General features: G+C 46.8%; 1 protein-coding gene across 1 annotated transcript in view; it reads right to left on the minus strand.

Annotated features, from left to right (window-relative positions):
* The window catches only part of STK32B (serine/threonine kinase 32B), a 384696-nt gene that overhangs the window by 35933 nt on the left and 328456 nt on the right, over positions 1–20307 (minus strand). Inside the window, exon 7 of the mRNA XM_040238370.1 lies at positions 3794–3897. Coding sequence (XP_040094304.1) covers positions 3794–3897 — 104 coding nt within the window. The remainder of the gene's footprint in view (positions 1–3793; positions 3898–20307) is intronic.

The following is a 20307-nucleotide window of genomic DNA, read 5'->3' on the forward strand; positions in this document are numbered from 1 at the left end:
GTCTCACTTTGCTGGGTTAATAAACCAACAGATGTCTCTGCGGTTGAGCCCTCCACTTGGTGTGCATCCAGAGGTTCTTAGTTCTTCTGCAAACTGTAGGACCTCCATGCACATATGTGTGTGTGCTCAGTTGCTTCAGCCACGTCTGACCCTTTGCAATCCTATAGACTGTAGTCCACCAGGCTCTTCTGTCCATGGAATCATCCAGGCAAGAACATTGCAGTGGGCAGCCAGTCCCTTCTCTGGGGGATATTCCTGACCCAGGGATTGAACTTGGGTCTCCCACATTGCAGGCAAATTCTTTACCCACTGAGCTACCTGGGAAACCCTAGGACCTCCATAACCCTCCTCTATTCCCCATTACCCGCCCCCCTTCTCTGTCTACTGAACCTTAAGGAGAAATGTTGAGTGGAGTCAAAGCCAAGGGTAATACCAGGTGAGGGAGGTGGTTGGGAGGAAGCAGAGAGGGTAGAAGTCTTCATGGTGCCATAGTGTGGGTTTTAGGGCTCTCCCTGCGGCTTCATGCAAAGCACATGGTGCCCAGCCATGGGCGCAATGTGGCCTGACATCCAGAATCTCCTTTCTCGCCATCCCCTTGATTACTCTGGCAGTGGTTCTCAACTGGGGATAACTTGTTCCCCAAGGGACATCTGGCAACATTTGGCAACATTTTGGTTGCGGGGGGGGGGGGGCGGCGATTCCAGCTGGTCTCTAGTGGGTAGAGGCCAGGAATGCTGCTAAACACTCTCTAATGTACAAGGCAGCCCCCAACACAAAGTGGTATCCAGACCCAAGCAACCATACAGCTGAGGCTGAGGAATCCTGTGCTTTGCAACCACTGTTCTTCCCATTTGATAGAAAAGAAGCAGGCTCAGCCCAGACCATTCAAGAGCTGTAACAAAACTGGAATTCGATCCCCAAAACATGTGATTCCAAAAACCAGGGATCGAACCTGGGTCTCCTGCATTGCAGGCAGGTTCCTTACCCACTGAGAAACCTGGGAAACCTTAGGATCTCCATAACCCTCTGGCTTAAGCACCATGCTGTCCCTTCCATGGACTGCACTGCACTTCCTACACAGTGAAGCCAGCACCTCCAGGTGACCTCAGGGTCCTTTCTAGAAAGTCCCCCGACTGTCCTTCTGACTGCTGGTCAATCTAAGATGCTGCTGTGTCAGCCTCGGCTGCCCTCCTTGGGCAGCACTGTCTCTGTATCCACCTGCCTCTGAATCATCACCACGTAAACATTTATGCAGCAATCAGAGTCCTCCATGTGCCAGACACTGCCTATGTGCTGCCCGCATTTTCTTCTGGAATCGCCTTGGTGACCTCCCTGCCCCCCAGGCTGGCCTCATCATCCCCATTTCAGGAAGGAGGAAGCCAGGGCTCAGAGGAATCAAGTGACCAAAGTAGAATCACAGCTCTCAAGGTGCTCATTTTATTTTGAAGCCCTTGAGGCTTTTTGCCAAGTCATCACTTTGACTGTTCTAATCCACGTATTTTTTAAAATTTTTTGTATTAAGGAACCGCCTACCAATGCAGGAGACACAGGTTTGATCCCTGGGGTGGGACCGTCCCCTGGAGAAGGACATGGCAGCCCACTTGGGTATTCTTGCCTGGAGAATCCTATGGACAGAGGATCCTATTGGGTTACAGTCCACGGAGTTACAAGAGGCAGACATGACTTAGGGGCTAAGCAACAACAAATGGCTGATTAATAATGTTGGGATAGTTTCAAGTGAAAAGCAAAGGGATTCAACCACGCATACACATGTATCCATTCTCCCCCAAACTCCCCTTGCATCCAGCCTGCCATAACATTGAGCAGAGCTCCATATGCCATACAAGTATATCCTTGTTGGTTACCCATTTTAAATACAGCAGTGTGTACATGTCCATCCCAAACTCTCTAAGTATCCCTTCCCCTCGTCCTTCTCTCTGGCAGTCATAAGTTAGTTCTCAAAGTCTGTGAATCTGTGTTTTTTAAGTACGTTAATTTGTATCAATTCTTTTTTGATTCCACATATGTGATGTCATATGATATTTCTCCTTCCTTGACTTACTTCACTCAGTATGACTATCTCTACTGACCTGTATTCTGACAGAGAATATACTTTCTGCTGGCAAGCAACCAATCACACTTAGGTGAATTGCTTGCCAAGGTCATTTGTATGGCTGATCACATCATAAACAGCATCTGGTGATGCCTGTGTCCTCTGGTTCATATAAATACCATGGGGACCGTCATGTTCCCTCCTTGAGCGTGTATATCAAAGAACCAGTACATTGCAAAGGCACTGACCAGGAATAGGTAAGCCTGAGTGCGTGCGTGCTCATTCACTTCAGACGTGTCTGACTCTTCGACCCTGTGGACTATAGCCCATTAGGCTTCTCTGTCCAGGGGATTCTCCAGGGAAGAAGAATACTAGAGTGGGTTACCATGCCCTCCTCCAGGGGATCTTCCCAACCCAAGGACTGAACCTGCGACTCCTTCATTCTACTTGTGGGGAGAGGGATGTCAAGGGGAAGGGTCTCTTGCGAAGCTCAGCCGCAGATCGGTGGCAGCTCAAGAATCAGGCAGATTCTTTACCTGCTGAGCCACCAGGAAAGCCCATAGGTAAGCCTTAGGTAAGCCTGTGGGAGATAGTTTTCATTCAGTGCCTGAGAAAACTCACAAGATCACATATATTATTTTTTGCATTCTTAAAACACCATGTGCCATAATATGTTTTTTGAGGAACTCAGGGGAAATAATTGAGATCAACAGCAGAGAACAGTTGCTTGAACCACAGGGCGATAATGAATAACACTCACATAGCTTGGATGGTTTTCACACAGCTGTCACCATTCACTCATTCCCCTCCCTCATCACCCTGCACTGGGAGCCCCTACCCTCCAGGAGTGCTGACTACCAGCTTAAATATGCAGATGACTGTGGGACAACATTAAAAGAGCAGCCAGGGATGGGCACTCACTCTCCACAGTTGTGTGCTGGGTGCCAGACCTATAAGGCGTCATTGTTGTATTGTTCGGTCACTAAGGTGTGCCCGACTCTTTGATGCTGTAAGGTGACTAATACGAAAGCCGTGTGTCCCAGCTGGGCACATGGATCCTGGGATAACTTCAGTGCCACAGAACAGAATGAAAGGATGTTATTATCCTCATTGTATAAGGGGGAAACCATGGTCCTGAGAGGTTAAGTGGCATCCTTTTCAAATGATATTTGTATAGAGAAAATATGCCTCCAAATTAGTTTGACATAATTCTTCCTGCTAAAATAAAACTGAGCTATTAGTTGCCAGAGAGTTCCCTTAGTCATCTTCAGCTATTAAATTTAAATGAAATAAAACAAAAATATGCACTGAATGCCCCACTTTTATAGGACACTGAGCTAAGTATTCAGGGAAGATTGGGACAAAAATAACAGTAGCAAAAAACAAGCAGAAGAGTCTGATCGGGCATGAGTGCGTGATGTTGTGGGCTGAAATCATGAGATTGGGGTGATTTGGGTGTTTGAGCTGCCACTGATCCGCTGCTGGGCTTAGCAAGAGACCCTTCCCCTCTGCCCACAAGTAGAATGAGGGTCTGGACCAGAAGCTTGTTAAGAGCTTTTTAACACTCAGGACCATGGAGCTGGCACATGGGCCATCAGGACAGACACCCAGGGCTCCTTGCCAGCATGGTGCACCACTCATGGGACATGGCCATCCGCTCTACCCAAGCCTGGTAGGACCTGAGTCCCCCCCCACCAACTTCCACAGTCCCCATGTTCACCACACAGACACACATCTTACCCAGCCCCGCAGCAGCTCGTAGGCTGTGACACCCAGGGACCACCAGTCAACGGGGTAGGAGTACCCAGGGCCTCCGTCCACATACACCTGGAACACTTCCGGCGCTGCCAAAGACAGGACAAAAGACATCACTGGGCATCTCGCTTGACACGCATCATGCCCAAGAAGGAGGACACGGGCCCAGGAGCTGGACTGCGGGGCTAGCTTTCCATCGACGATGCTATGTAGTTACTGCTGTCTGTAAGTCACAAGCCAGCCTGAGACAAGGTGCAGGCATCGCAGGCAACCCCGTGTGACACCTGGGACAGAATACAGATGGGGTGCCCCGAGTGTGCAGCAGAGGGCGGTCTGCTGGGGAATCAGGGAAAGTGGCGGGGGAGGAGGATTTGGTGGAGCATGAATCATGGTCAGCATGGGGAATAAAGTCTGAGTTAAGAGGAAGAGCCTACACCCATTACGGAGCAGGACCCGGTGGGGCTCCTGGGCACAAAGACTTTCTGTGCCCGCCGATTCTTTGATGACAGGAAATAGGTTTCATTCAGTGTCTGTGACCTTCCCTTAGCTCCAGCCTGAAGTTTCAAACAGATGCGAAGCAAGGATGGGAGGGGATGCAGAGACAAGGGAGGAACAGACAGGAAACAATAATGCAGCCTTGGGGCAGAGTCCTGGTCCCCTCCCAAGCGATACACATAACATTTTTGAGCTCTTCTGCAGATACTAAAACCCCCACCAGGTGGGAGAAATTAAGGGTCTGATGTGCTGTGCTAAGTTGCTTCCGTCATGTCAGACTCTTTGCGACCCTATGGACTGTAGCCCGCCAGGCTCCTCTGTCCATAGGATTCTCCAGGCAAGAAATACAGAAGTGGATTGCCATGCCCTCCTCCAGGGGATCTTACCAACCCAGGGACTGAAACTGCGCCTCTTACATCTTCTGCATTGGCAGGTGGGTTCGTTACCACTAACGTCACCTGGGAAGCCCCAAGGGTCTGATGCCCACAAGCAAGTAGACCCCAGACTGGTTAGAACCAGAAGGTGGATGATGCAGACTCTCACTTACCTCACCAATAACCAATCAGAAAAATGTCCACGAGCTTATCATCCTCTTTGAACCATTACTATAAGACCCCTTACTACCCCCTCCAGGTGGGGACACACAGCGTTGAGGGCATTTGCTCGCTGTGGCCCCCTTTGCCTGGAAAAGCAATTTGTTGTTGTTGCGGTTGCTGAGTCGTGTCTGACTCTTTGCAACCCCATGGACTGCAGCACACCAGGCTTCCTTGACTTTCACTATCTCCTGCTGCTGCTGCTAAGTTGTTTCAGTCATGTCCGACTCTGTGCGACCCCATAGATTGCAGCCCACCAGGATCCCCCACGTCCCTGGGATTCTCTAGGCAAGAACGCTGGAGTGGGTTGCCATTTCCTTCTCTGCACTATCTCCTGGAGTTTGCTCAATTTCATATCCATATCCTCTGCCACCCCTTCTCCTTTTGCCTTCAGTCCTTCCCAGTATCAGGATCTTTTCCAATGAGCTGGCTCTTCGCATCAGATGGCCAAAGTACTGGAGCTTTAGTCCAATGAATACTCAGGACTGATTTCCTTTAGAATTGACTGATTTGATCTCTTTGCTGTCCAAGGGACTCTCAAGAGTTCTGCCCAGCACCAGCCATTCAAAAGCATGAATTCTTTGGCGCTCAGCCTTCTGGTCCAGCTCTCACATCTGTACATGATAACTGGAAAAATTATAGCTTGGACTATATGGCAAAGGCACCCCACTCCTGTACTCTTGCCTGGAAAGTCCCATCGGTGGAGGAGCCTGGTGGGTTGCAGTCCATGAGGTCACTAAGGGTCAGACACGACTGAGTGACTCCACTTTCACTTTTCACTTTCATGCATTGGAGAAGGAAATGGCAACCCACTCCAGTGTTCTTGTCTGGAGAATCCCAGGGACGGGGGAGCCTGGTGGGCTGCTGTCTATGGGGTCACACAGAGTCGGACACGACTGAAGTGACTTAGCAGCATATGGACCTTTGTCAGCAAAGTGATGCCTCTGCTTCCTAATACACTGTCTAGGTTTGTCATAGGTTTACTTCCAAGGACCAAGCACCTTTTAATTTCATGGCTGAAGTCACCATCTGCAGTGACTTTGGAGCCCAAGAAAATAAAATCAGTCATCATGTCCACTTTTTCCCCTTCTATTTGCCATGAGGTGATGGGATGACAGAGGATGAGATGGCTGGATGGCATCACTGACTCGATGGATGTGAGTCGGAGTGAACTCCGGGAGTTGGTGATGGACAGAGAGACCTGGCGTGCTGCGATTCATGGGGTCGCAAAGAGTCAGACACGACTGAGCGACTGAACTGAACTGATGGGACCAGATGCCATGATCTTAGTTTTTTGAATGTCGAGTTTTAAGCCAGCTTTTTCACTCTCCTCTTTCCCTGTCATCGAGAGGCTCTTTAGTTTCTCTTCACTTTCTTCCATTAGAGGGCTATCATCTGTATTTCAGAGGTTGTGCTATTTCTCCCGGCAATCTTGATTCCAGCTTGTGATTCATCCAGCAAAGCAGTAAAGCTATTCTTTCCTACTCCACCCAAAACTCTGTCCCTGAGATTTAACTTGGTGTTGGGGTACAGAGGCCAGATTTGGTTCACTTCTAAGGGGCTGAGAAGCTAGGTGAATGTCAGTCTGCTTTGGCACCAACACCAGGTCAGGTGTCCCAGCAACCAGAATGGTTAGAGCCCTTGGTGCCTAGTGCCAGTCTCAGGACAACGTTATTTTAGCATAGGTGGGAATCAGTACAAAGTATCCAGAATAAGTAAATGCACAGAGACAGAAGGCTGATCAGGGGTTGTCAGGGGCTGGTGGGGGGATGGGGCGCAACTGCTCATTGGGTTTCCTCTGGGATGATGAATGTTCTTGAACTAGACAGAGCTGGTGGCTACACAGTGTGGTGAATGTACTAAATGCCACTTCATTTTCTTGCAAACAGTTCATTTTACATTATGTGAATTTTACCTCTCTAATAAACTAGTGGAAAGTGGAGCCCCCAGAGGGATGGACCCTCACTCCTCAGGGGGATGCAGCTGTCCTGGGGTCCCCTGGGGTCCTGCTGCTTCCTAAGCTGCTGGGAGGTGGGTTCATCACTGCCTCACCCCCGACTCACCAGGCCAGGAATGCATCTCAAGCTTTAATTGCTCACACTGGCTTCCAGGAAAGTCTTGGGAAATGCAGGTCATTTCTAGAAAATTAATTTACAGATGTAATTCCATTTTACAGGTGTCAGAGCAGCCAAGCTCTGTCATGGGGAACCAGGACATGTTGTGATTAAAAACATCTCAACTCAGTTTTCAGACTGGCATTCAGATGGTGTGGGGGCAGGAAGGGCCAGATGAGGCAGACGAGCGTAGACAATGGATGCTTGAATCTGGGCTCTAGATGAGCAGCTGGACACCTGGACCTGTTGTTGTTCAGTCACTCAGTCGTGTCTGACTCTGTGACCTCATGGACTGCAGCATGCCAGGCTTTCCTGTCCTTCACCATCTCCCAAAGCTTGCTCAAATTCAAGTCCTTCGAGACAGTGATGCCATCCAACCATCTTGTCATCTGTCGCCTCCTTTACCTCCTGCCTTCAATCTTTCCCAGCATCAGGGTCTTTTCCAATGAGTCAGTTCTTTGCATCAGATGGCCAAAGTATTGGAGTTTCAGCTTCAGCATCAGTCCTTCCAATGAATATTCAGGACTGATTTCCTTTAGGATTGACTGGTTTGATCTCCTCGCAGTCTAAGGGACTCTCAAGAGTCTTCTCCAGCACCACAGTTCAAAAGCATCAATTCTTCAGCACTCAGCTTTCTCTATGGTCCAACTCTTACCATCAGTGAACCTGACCATTGGCCAAATTCCAGCTGCCCTCCAGCAACCCACTCCCCGTTATTTTGTATTCTCCTTTCCTCCTCATGACAACCCCCAGGGTCATATTATCATTTGACACGCTTTCCCGAAGAGGTTCAGAGAGGGACAGCAGTGCACAGCAGAGAAGTGCAGAGCTGAGGTGCGCCTTACATACTGGTCAAATTCCAGTTTGAAGTAAGCTTTGCAGCAGCGTTTGGGTACAAAACCATAATCAGTCTACGTTGAAGATGTAGGGGAAGATGTTATTGGGAGTTCGGGGAAATGTCATTTTGGTTTATTTGAGCCTCACCAAGCGGTATGTGTGTTGGGGAACAGGAAGAAGGTTGGTGTGATTGCAGCTGGGTTAACACACTCTCTTTGCTTCAGTTTGTAAAGCATGAGCAATAATAAACAGTCTATTCACAGGGTTCTTATGAGGATTAAGGAAAAGTGCTGGCTAAAAGCTAAGCCCGATGCCAGGCTGGTCCATTGTGGGTGCTCTGGAAATATTGGGCATGGTTTTTATTAGTAGAATTGTCATTCAAATGTCCTCTCTTCATCAAACTCAGCTTCTCACTGACCACCTAGTCAGCCTGGGGCTATCCTAAAATTCCAACTCCTCAGCCTCATGACTCATCAATCTTCAGACCCTCTGAGCTTGGCATTCTGGGCATCTTTCCATCTGCCCCTTCCTATCCATCCTAGATCAACCTGAATTCAAAGGTGGTAGTTGTACCTGTTTAGTAAACATCTGGTGAGAAAACATTTGATTTCCTAGCCCCTCAGGGCACTGAGCTGTGCTATTCTGCATCCCACCCTGGGAGCCTGAGGCTGGGCTCCAACTCAGAGGGGTTTCCTTCCCTGCACTCCAATCTGTGACTTGTCCTTCCCTCTGTGCAAAGGGTTCTGACAAAGAAGGAGACAGTCGTGCTGGCCTGTGCAGAACCAGGACTTTGACAGCTGCTGGCCCGGGCCACGTGCTCAGACAGGGCCAGAGGCAGGGACACGCCCAGGACTACAGGAGAGGCTGTGTGTCCAGCTGTCCCCATAAAGCCTTGTCATGTGTGGCTGCCCCAAGCCCATCTGGAATTCATGGTAGAAGCAGCATCTGACCGGTTCTGTCTTGGCTGTCCTGACCAGCCAAGTGACAACTATTTGCAGCCTGTGACTCCACTCCCAGGGAAGGTGACAATCTCCCTTCCCCTGCACACCTGGGGCTGAAAGAACATAAACAACATTTATGTTGCATTCCACATGCCACCAACATGACTGCTGTAGTGCCCTGGAACCAGTGCTTAGAAGTGAGGGCATCATAGAGCGTTAGAACTTGAAGGACAGGTACAAGACACACACCTGTCACCATTATTTCATGTATGAATGAATGAGTGTGGAAACAGTTTGCTAGGTGCCATGTTAAGGATTTTACACATATAGCTCCCTTCATCCTCCCAGTCACCCAATAAAACAAGTGCTACAATGATCTTCACATTCCAGATGAGGAGGTAGAGACATGAAGGGGTGTAGTTGGGTGAATGAAAGCAAAAATGTTAGTTGCTCAGTCATGTCTGACTCCTTGTGAACCCACGGACTGTAGCCCGCCAGGCTCCTCTGGCCATGGACTTCTCCAGGCAAAAATACTGGAGTGAGTAGCCATTCCTTTCTCCAGGGGATCTTCCTGATCCAGGGATCCACCCCAGGTCTCCCACATTGCAGGCAGATTCTTTACCACCTGAGCCACCAGGGAAGGTGAATAGTGTCTGCAAAAGACTATGTCCAAGTACTAACCTCCAGTATTTGTAAACAGGGCCTTATTCAGAAATAGGGACTCTGCAGGTGTAATTAAGGACATCAAGATAAAAATCATCCTGGATTCAGGGTGGACCCTTCCTAGATTCAGTGTCTGATGACTTTATAAGGGAAAGGAGAGAGAGATTTGGGACACAGAGAGGGCCAATGCAGGAGGCACAAGAAACACAGGTTTGATCCCTGGGTTGCGAAGATCCCCTGGAGTAAGAAATGGCAACCTGCTCCAGTATTCTTGCCTGGAAAATTCCATGGGCAGTGGAGCCTGGTGGGCTATAGTCCATGGGGTCGCAAAGAGTTGGACACCATTGAGCACACATCCTTAAAGCACCCTGAACCACAGATGAAGAAAAAAGAGACACAGAGAGGTAAAGGGGCAAGTTCAGGGCCATCTAGGTGGTGAGTGGAAGAGTGTGGAAGGCTGTTCTTACAACTTTCGAGAGGGGACTCAATACGGCTGTCCCACTGTTATCACGAGCAGTGGCTTTCTTTACAATGCTAAGAGCTGTGTTATTAATGTGCCATTGACTGAGCATCTACCGTGCGCTAGAAGCTCTTCAGGTTTCTTTACCTCTATTATTTACTCCTCAGGGAAGCTAATATTTATGGAGCACTATCTGCAGCTGCACGTGTATGATCTCCTTTAAACCTCAGAAGGACCTTGGGAGGTGAAAATGATCATTATCTCCATTTGAGGAAGCAAAGCTATGGTTTTCCCAGTAGTCATGTATGGATGTGACAGCTGGAGCATAAAGAAAACTGAGCGCCAAAGAACTGATGCTTTTGAACTGTGCTGTTGGAGAAAACTCTTGAGAGTCCCTTGAACTGCAGGGAGATCAAACCAATCCATCCTAAAGGAAATTAGTCCTAAATATTCATTGGAAGGACTGATGCTGAAGCTCCAGTACTTTGGCCATCTGATGCAAAGAACTGACTCCACTGGAAAAGATTGAAGGAAGGAAGGGAAGGAGACGATAGAGGATGAGATGGTTGTATGGTCTCACTGACTCGATGGACATGAGTTTGAGCAAGCTCTAGGAGTTGGTGATGGAAGGGAAGCCTGGCGTGCTGCATTCCATGGGGTCGCAAAGAGTCGGACACCACTGAACTGAAGAGGAAGCCAGGCTTGGAGAGCTGACAGACCTACCAAGGTTCCAAGCCTCATCGGAAGCCTGGCTTCCCCTATTCTCCAGTGTCATCCAGAATGATGACCGGAGCCTTGCTCTGTCTCCTTCAATATCCAGACATTTCCCACCATGTTATACCATCTTTATGTGTATGCTGAAAGGAAAAATAATGTATCATTAAAAAATATATGCACACACACACTATATATATGTGAGGCAGTAAAGAACCCGGCTGCCAGTGCAGGAGACATAGGAGATGCCGTTTTGATATCTGGGTGGGGAAGACCCCCTGGAGGAGAGCATGGCAGCCCACTCCAGTATTCTTGCCTGGAGAATCCCATGAATAGTGGAGCCTGTGGGCTATACTTCATAGGATTGCAAAAAGTCAGACAAGACTGAAATGACTTAGCATGTAGTATATATGTATCTACTTTACATGTCTTATAGTACAAAATCTCTCCAAAGTCAAAGCATTAAATCTGCAAATTCAATTGGAACCAAAATCAAGAATGTTTATGAAGGTCTAGGAATGCTAAATTTAGGAAATCAAGGTTTTGACATAATCCGAAAGAATGTGTAGTTCGCTGTTAACATGCTCATTAATAAAAGTGGCTCTTGAATCACAATGCCCCAGCAGCAGCCTTGCTCGCTACATCCCCAGGGTCCTTCATGGTGCCCAGTGAATGCTGAATGCTCTGTGGATACTTGTGAGCCCACGAATGAATACCCTGGGCTGACAACAGGCTCCATGGAAGTAGCTTCTCCAGCATGACCCAGTGGCATGAAAAGATCAGCCCTACCTCCCATCAACCATTTCTAGCAGCAGCTGAGCAATTCTGCCAATGCAGGTTTTAAATGGAAAGTGAGTCTGGATTCCAAGGGGCATCAGAGAATTTGCCTTCCAGAAAAGCAAGTACATGGGGTGTCGAATGAAAGAGATCGCCTCAAGGCAATGAAAATTTGCCTTTGGTGGGTTTTGCCACCTTCGGCTCACCACGCAGTTACTTCCTCATTAGACTAAAAATATGGAATAACTCCCAGAAACCTCCTAAGTTATAATTATTAGCCTGCTGCTTTAGCTCTATGAATATTCCTGAAGGCTTTGATTGCTGCAGTGGAGTGTGACACGCTATTCAATGTCTAGCTTACAAGTGGACTGGCTCCCAGGATTGGCTTCCCCCGGTAATTGTGTCCTTCTGGACTGGGAACATGGAATTACAACATTTCAGCCTAGAGGCGACCTCCAAGCTCATTTCCTTTCTCCCCTACCTTTTGTAGGTGAGGAAGCTGAAGCCTATTGGAGGCGTTCCATGGCTTTCCAGCCCAGCTGGGACCAGAGCCCAGGCCTCCTGTCCACTGAGCCTCACTTCAGTTTGCACATCCCAGCCAGCAGAATGGCCAGATCTGGATACCTCCACCCAGAAGCCCCACAGGCATGGCATTCTTACTATGTCCAAGCCAAAGCCCCCCTCTCCAACTGCCCCTTCTCCTGAGCTCCCAGTCTCTGCTGACGGTCTGCTCAATTGCAAGAGTCAGAAATCAGTCTACGCTTTGATGTGTGCTCAGTTGCTCGGGTATGTCTGACTCTCTGCAACCCTACATTCTGTAGCCTGCCAGGCTCCTCTGCCCATGTAATTTTCCAGGTAAGATTCCTGCAATGGGATGCTCTTCCCTACTCTAGGAGATCTTCCCAATCCAGGGATTGAACCTGCATCTCTTGTGTCTCCGGCACTGGCAGGCAGATTCTTCACCATTAGTGCCACCTGGGAAGCCCATGCTTTGATGATTTGATTAACTCAATTCATCATTGTTCCCTTCCAGAATCTTCCTCTTCTTTCTGATCCTCTTTCCTCGCTGTCTGGACTAATGACAGTCCCTCATGCACCCTAGCCTGGGGCTGTTTAATCTCACCCACCTGCTCCTGCACTGAATATGTCAGCAAATTTGGAGAACTCAGCAGTGGCCACAGGACTGGAAAAGGTCAGTTTTCATTCCAATCCTGAAGAAAGGCAATGCCAAAGAATGCTCAAACTACCACACAATTGCACTCATCTCACATGCTAGTAAAGTAATGCTCAAAATTCTCCAAGCCAGGCTTCAGCAATACGTAAACTGTGAACTTCCTGATGTTCAAGCTGGTTTTAGAAAAGGCAGAGGAACCAGAGATCAAATTGCCAACATCCACTGGATCATGGAAAAAGAAAGAGAATTCCAGAAAAATATCTGTTTCTGCTTTATTGACTATGCCAAAGACTTTGACTGTGTGGATCACAATAAACTGTGGAAAATTCTGAAAGAGATGGGAATATCAGACCACCTGACCTGCCTCTTCAGAAACCTATATGCAGGTCAGGAAGCAACAGTTAGAACTGGACATGGGACAACATTGGTTCCAAATAGGAAAAGGAGTATGTCAACGCTGTATATTGTCACCCTGCTTATTTAACTTATATGCAGAGTACATCATGAGAAACACTGGGCTGGATGAAGCACAGGCTGGAATCAAGATTGCTGGGAGAAATATCAGTAACCTCAGATATGCAGATGACACCACCCTTATGGCAGAAAGTGAAGAGGAACTCAAAAGCCTCTTGATGAAAGTGAAAGAGGAGAGTGAAAAACTTGACTTAAAGCTCAACATTCAGAAAATGAAGATCCTGGCATTCGGTCCCATCACTTCATGGGAAATACATGGGGAAACAGTGGAAACAGTAGCTGACTTTATGTTTTTGGGCTCCAAAATCACTGCAGATGGTGACTGTAGCCATGAAATTAAAAGATGCTTACTCCTTGGAAGGAAAGTTATGACCAACCTAGACAGCATATTAAAAAGGAGAGACATTACTTTGCCAACAAAGGTCCATCTAGTCAAGGCTATGGTTTTTCCAGTGGTCATGTATGGATATGAGAGTTGGACTATAAAGAAAGCTGAGCGCTGACGAACTGATGCTTTTGAATTGTGGTGTTGGAGAAGACTCTTGAGAAGTCCCCTGGACTGCAAGGAGATCCAACCAGTCCATTCTAAAGGAGATCAGTCCTTGGTGTTCATTGGAAGGACTGATGTTGAAGTTGAAACTCCAATACTTTGGCCACCTGATGTGAACAGCTGACTCATTTGAAAAGACCCTCATGCTGGGAAAGATTGAGGGCAGGAAGAGAAGGGGACAACAGAGGATGAGATGGTTGGATGGCATCACCCACTTGATGGGCATGAGTTTGGGTAAACTCCGAGTGTTGGTGATGGACAGGGAGCCCTGGAGTGCTGCAGTTCATGGGGTTGCAAAGAGTCAGACACAACTGAGCGACTGAACTGAACTGAACTGAACCTGCTCCTGAAACACTTTTCTAAGTCAGTAGGATCAATGAAACAAAGAGACGGAATGTGTGAATGTGGCGATGATTCAGGCTAGGCTTGCTGCCATGACAGCCTCAAGCAAGCTGTCTGACCTGTTATTTTTTGCCTCGATTTTCCTCATCTGTAAAAAGGAATAACTATATCTGCCACATCATGTTACTGAGAAGAAAAAATTGAAGTTCTGCATGTATTTATTAAGCACAAAGTAAGTGCTCTATAAATGCAATATAACATTGTTTTATTGTCATTCATATGTTCAAATTACTTAATTAAAATCACTCCAAATTTTTCTGTGTACTCTAGAATAAAAGTCAAACTTCTTAGCATGAAAAATTTATAAAAAATTAGCTTCCAGTTTCCTCATATTTTGGCCACTGTCTTTATTATGCCTTTTGTGTAACCTACTCCAGTATGCTTGCCTGGAAAATCCCAAGGATAGAGGAGACTGGCGGGCTAAAATCCATAGGGTTGGCAAGAGTCAGACATGACTGAGCAACTGAGTACATGCCAAAAGGAAAAAATAGAACATGATTTATTCAATTACTTGCCTGATGATCTTTACCTGATTTTTATAATCATGAACTCCTATTTATACTTCAAAACCCAGACCAAATTTTGCACCCACTGTGGAATGTTCATCAAGTCCCTTCCTGATCCTCAGTTCCATTCTTTCCCCCTCTCTTGGCCAAGTATATCACTGTTCTGGATTCTTACCAAATCCTTGTCTGTTTGTCCCCTACAGCACTGATCAGGCCATATTGTAATTAAGGATATGCATGCCCATTGCCCTCACTGGACTGTGAGCTCTTTAAACAAGGATATGACTAGGTCAGGGTTAAAACCTCAGGGATTAGCATGAAGCTGGTCTCGACAGAGATGCTCAAGGAATCAGAATAGCAAAGAGTTTGAAGTCACACAATCCTGGCTTTGAATCTCAGTGGCCACCTTTGCTGTTTATCACTGGTCAAGCACTTAGCCTCTGCGTATGTCTCAGATCCCCTGGGATAATAATAGCCTTTACCCCATAGCGAGATAACATATGGGAGTCCTTTAGAACAAAGGCTGATACAGAGTAAATTCCAAATAGATATGAGCTAGTTATTATTGTATCAATTCATCACTGAATGAGAAATGAAATACATCCATAAATGAAAGACCAACTAATGGATGGACATGTTGTACATGTCCCCAGATGATTCAGAGTTCCATCATCATTCTTTGATTAGAGTTTGCAGAAAAGCCATGAAAAGCAGAGATAAGCAGGATGACTGGCCTCTGCTGCATCCCTTAGGGTGATTCATGTTCCTTTGGCTTTATACCTTGGCAGATGAAATCAGGTGTCACACACATATTAATTTGAGATGAAATGAAACTGCTGTGTCAGTCTGATAATTTCTTTTTATTTGGTGATACAAATAGCATTAATAGCAACAGAAGACTGGTTTCATTGAAGTATGTAAGACGCTGCTCCAGTGTGGACCAGTAGGATCTCACCTGTCTGCATAAGAGGAAAAGCAGGGGAAGCTTAACTGGCTGAGTAAATACAGAAGGTCTGATGCTGTTGTTCAGTTGCTCAGTCATGTCTGACTCTTTGCGACCTCATGGACCGCAGCACGCCAGGCTTTCCTGTCCTTCACTATCTCCCAGAGTTTGCTCAAACTCATGTCCATGGAGTCGGTGATGCCATCCAACCATCTCGCCCTCTGCCGTCTGTTCTCCTCCTGTCTTCAATCTTTCCCAGCATCAGGGTCTTTTCAAATGAGTTAGTTCTTCGCATCAGGTGGCCAAAGTATTGGAGTTTTATGAACCTTATACTGGATAATGTAATTTATCTAAATTCACGTAGTCTCTAAGCAGAAGATACTCAAACCACCCCATGCTGAAGCACACGCTTCATTGGGACCCATTCCTGGCAAGCCCAGTTACCTGTCTGCTTCTCCTAGGACACGCTTGAGGCTGATCCCATGAATCTGGTGATGACCGTCTCCGGCATTGGCATTTCTGTTCATTCCATGACCCTTATCACGGCATTCAAGACCCTGGTTGCTTTGGTCTGTCTCGTCTCTCCCTCTCACCTCCTCTAATTCTATAAAGCTATTAAAAAACAGGACTGCTATGGTCTCCCGGACCACCATCTTATGACCCCCTCCATGCCTTTGCATGGACTGGAATGGCCTCTCCTTACCCTCACCCAGCAGGTGAGCTGTGAACACACCCTGTGAGTCTAACTCAGATGGTCCCATTCTGGGAAGTCTTTCTTGACAGGGACCAGCTTACATGCAGGCCTTCACAGCTGTCTGCCCCAGAGATGCTGAGTCCCTGGGGCCCAGTGCCTGACTCTGAGCTCTACACTCCTGACATGCCCCATTCCATGTTTGCTGAAAGAATGCTCAATTCTTCATCTCACTTCAGACGAATAAACTGAAGCCCCAGACAGCTGCTGGAACATTTTTTACTTCTAATCTGGCACCTTTCAGAGAGTTCTTTTTTTCTCTGTTTGTGAATTCCATCTGCTTTTTTAATTAATGAAAATTCAGCTCTATGCAAATGTTTCTTCTGGGATCATTCTTCATGAGCAACCTTTGGGAGCCTACTCATCAGCCCATTCCCTGAATGCATGTTTGGAACATTCTGGGAACTTGTTATTGGGCCTTTGAACCAAATATCTCAAGTGAACGAAGTCAACAAAGCTGCCGCTTGCTAGCAGGAATTTACAGCCCTGGGAGCTGCAGGATGTGACTTGATTGAGAGAGTTTTCCCCTCGCCCTCATCTTCCCTATAACCTCCTATTGCCTGGCACTGCCAACCCCTGTGGTTTCTGAAATTATTTCCTTTTGGTAAATAAGTTGTGCTTTCCAAATCTCACAAAAGCCTCTCCTGCACATTTGTTCATCAATTCAGTACCGAAGATCCCTTAATTAGAAGGACACCAGAAGTCCAGAATCCCAGGTACAGCTGGGATAATACACTTTTCTCTTGTCTGAGAAATGTGGCTTTTTGATACAAGAACTCAGTGTCAAAAAGGCAACTTGGTATAGTGGCAAAAGCACGAACTTTGGAGGCAAGTGCCCATCAACAGACAAATGGATAAAGAAGATGCGTGTGTGCCAAGTCACTTCCATCATGTCTGACTCTTTGTGACCCTACGGACTATAGCTGCCAGGCTCCTCTCTCCCTGGGATTCTCCAGGCAAGAATACTGGAGTGGGTATGCCCTCTTCCAGGGGATCTTCCCAACCCAGCGATTGAACCCACATCTCTCCTGTCTGCTGCACTGGTCGGTAGGCTCTTTACCACTAGCACCACCTGGGAAACCTAAAGAAGATGAGGTGTGTGTGTATATTATATATCTATATATATACTATGGAACATTGCTTCACATAAAGAATGAAATAATGTCTTTTACAGCAACATTGATGAGCCTAGACATTGTCAGACTAAGTGAAATAAACCCAACAGAGAAAGACAAATACCATATGATATTGCTTATATGCGGAATCAAAAAAAATGATACAAATAAAGTTATTTACAAAACAGAAATATAGACATAAAAAGCTTATGGTTACCCAGGGAAAGTGGGGGAGGGATAAATTAGGAGTTTGGGATAAACATACACACACTACTAAAATGGCAATCCACTCCAGTATTCTTGCCTGGAGAATCCCATGGACGGAGAAGCCTAGTAGGTTATAGTCCATGGGGTCGCAGAGTCGGACACAACTGAGTGACTTCACCTTACCTCACCTCATATATAAAATAGATAATCAACAAGGACCTACTACATAATGAAGAGAACTATACTCAACATGTCGTAATAACCTATGAGAAAAGAGAATGTTTAAAACAATACTTTTTAACATTCTCTTTCCAAATGTATATGTAACTGAATCACTTCGTTGTATACCTGAAACTAACATAACATCATAAATCAACTATATTTCATTAAACTTTTTTAAAAAAAGCAGGGACTTCAGACCCATATAGATGTGGCTTCAAATTCTGGCTCTATCCCTTGGCAGTTGTGTGATTCAGCGTAGGTTAATTAACCTCTCTGGGCCTCAGCTTACTCTTATATAAAATGAGAGAGATATAGAAAACTCTCGTGGATCTTCTGGGGATTAAACGTGATGACAGACATGTGATGGGATCACAATACATGTCCAGCTTTCTTCTCCCTTTGGAAGGTGGGGCCACTGTAGAGAGTGGCCAGCTGGGTCACTATGGGCCTGCTTTCCCAAAGGCTAAGAGCCAGGACAGAGGAGCCTTAGACAGGACTGAGAAGCTGAGGCACCCAGGAAATTCTGCTCTGAATGGCGGTAAAGCAGGGGCCGAAAGGTCAGCATTGGGAGAACACTGTCTTGAACTTCTCCAGTGGTCAAGAACCCAGCTTCCTAGAGATCAGTTTCCTTTTCGGAAATAGCCTAAAGGTAGTGGGAACTAATCTATAGGATTATGGAGTCGCTCCAAATGGGAGATTCTTCTCCCCTCTCCTCCATGTTCCCTCTGCGGATGATGCCTCTTCTGGCCTCTCTCCACCCCTTCGGGCAAGATGCTCCTGGGCTTAGAATCAGTGATTTCTCTCCCACTGCCTTGGCTTTGCTGCGTCTCCATGATGGTAACTCTCAATGCACAGACTGAGTCCACATCACTCTCCAGATGCTTGGAGTACATCTGAATGTCCGGAAGTTCCTACAGACACCTCACCTCCAAGTCCATCCTTCTCACCATCCCTTGCACGTGCCCCTCCTGTGGTGTTCTCTGCATGGGAGCCTCCCTGGAATCCACTCTGCTGCTAGACCCAGAGGCCTGGAGGCAGCCTCGTCCCCTCCTTCACTGCCATTCTCCATCTCTAAGTCCTGCTCGTCTGATCTCTGTTGGATCTTACTGAAGTGACCTCCTTGGATAGAACTGCCCCAGATCTGGATTCTTCTGGAAAGGGATTTCAGAAGGATCATCAGCAATGAAAGCTGTATTGGGGTCTGTATTTAGCATCCCAAGGGGACTCTGAAGTAGACAGATCTGCTCATTTGTATACCCTCTGCTGTCCACACTGACTTGGCTCTGCTCTCACCCCTGATGTCAACCTGGGCAGGTCACCTAACTCTCAACCCATTTTCTCGACTCTAAAAGTGGGACTAAATAATTGTGCCTACTTCATGATTATGAATGGCTTCCCAGATGGCGCTAGTGGTAAAGAACCTGCCTGCACATGCAGGAGACATAAGAGACATGAGTTTGATCCCCGGGTCGGGAAGATCCCCTGGAGGAGGGCATGGCAACCCACTCCACAATTCTTGCCTGGAGAATCCTATGGACACAGAAGCCTGGCAGGCTACAGTCCAGGGTCACAAAGAGTCAGACACAACTGAAGTGACTAAGCATGCACGCATGTTTATGAGGCTTAAATAAGGTTATGGATAGAATGCCTGGCACATAGTAAATACTAAAAAGTATTGTTTCACTATTATTTATTGTCAAACTTCACTTATGTAATTTATTTATTAAGTTAATGATAAATAACACAAGGAGTCAATTCTGGAGACATGATGACATAGTTCTTGAGTCTCCACAATCCACATATAAACTGGCAGAGCAGATACAAGAGAAAGCAAAAACCATGGGCAACACTTACTATAAAGCTAAGTTGTTCCCACAAATCCCAAAATATAAGCAGATGGGAACAAACCAGCAACAGTGATAAGCCCTCTATGGTAGTGATTTCTGTATAAAAATAACACAGCTGATGATGGACCAGAGGACAGAGAACTCCAAAAGAGCCAGCAGACATTGACTGGGAAGAATAGCCAGTCTGAGAACAGCAGCTGAAACAGGGAGACGCTTGTCCAGCCCCATCTCAGGTGAATGAAAAGTGTTTTTGGTGAGTTCTGCAGAAGTTGGAGTCTGGGACACAAAATCCCTTCAATCAATCCAGCCAGAGCTCTCTTCTAGGAAGGATCCCAAGGAGAAACTGCTGGGAGTGAAATCAAAACTAAGCAGGATGGGGGCCCTACAGATGAAAGAAAAGGGAAGTCCAGATGGAAATGGGCAAGAGGACTGGGCCAGGAAATCCCAGGTAGCAAGCGGCCTAGGAACATGACATGTCACATGAACAATAGAAGAAGAGGCAGGTCAGTTAGAGAAGCTACCCTGAGCCACACCATCTTCTAAAGGTCCAGGAAAACCAACATTACGTGAAATTCCATGCAAAGTGATTGTAAGAGAAAGGACAATGGCAAGCAGAACAACACTGTACAATGAAAGTACCTCAGAAAAGACAGTGTGGTGGGTTGTTCATGAACGGTTCCCAATGAATCAGGCCACCACGCACCCACACTCCAG

This window comes from Oryx dammah, unplaced genomic scaffold (assembly GCF_014754425.2).
Source record: "Oryx dammah isolate SB20612 unplaced genomic scaffold, SCBI_Odam_1.1 HiC_scaffold_3, whole genome shotgun sequence".
Classification (NCBI taxonomy): domain Eukaryota; kingdom Metazoa; phylum Chordata; class Mammalia; order Artiodactyla; family Bovidae; genus Oryx; species Oryx dammah.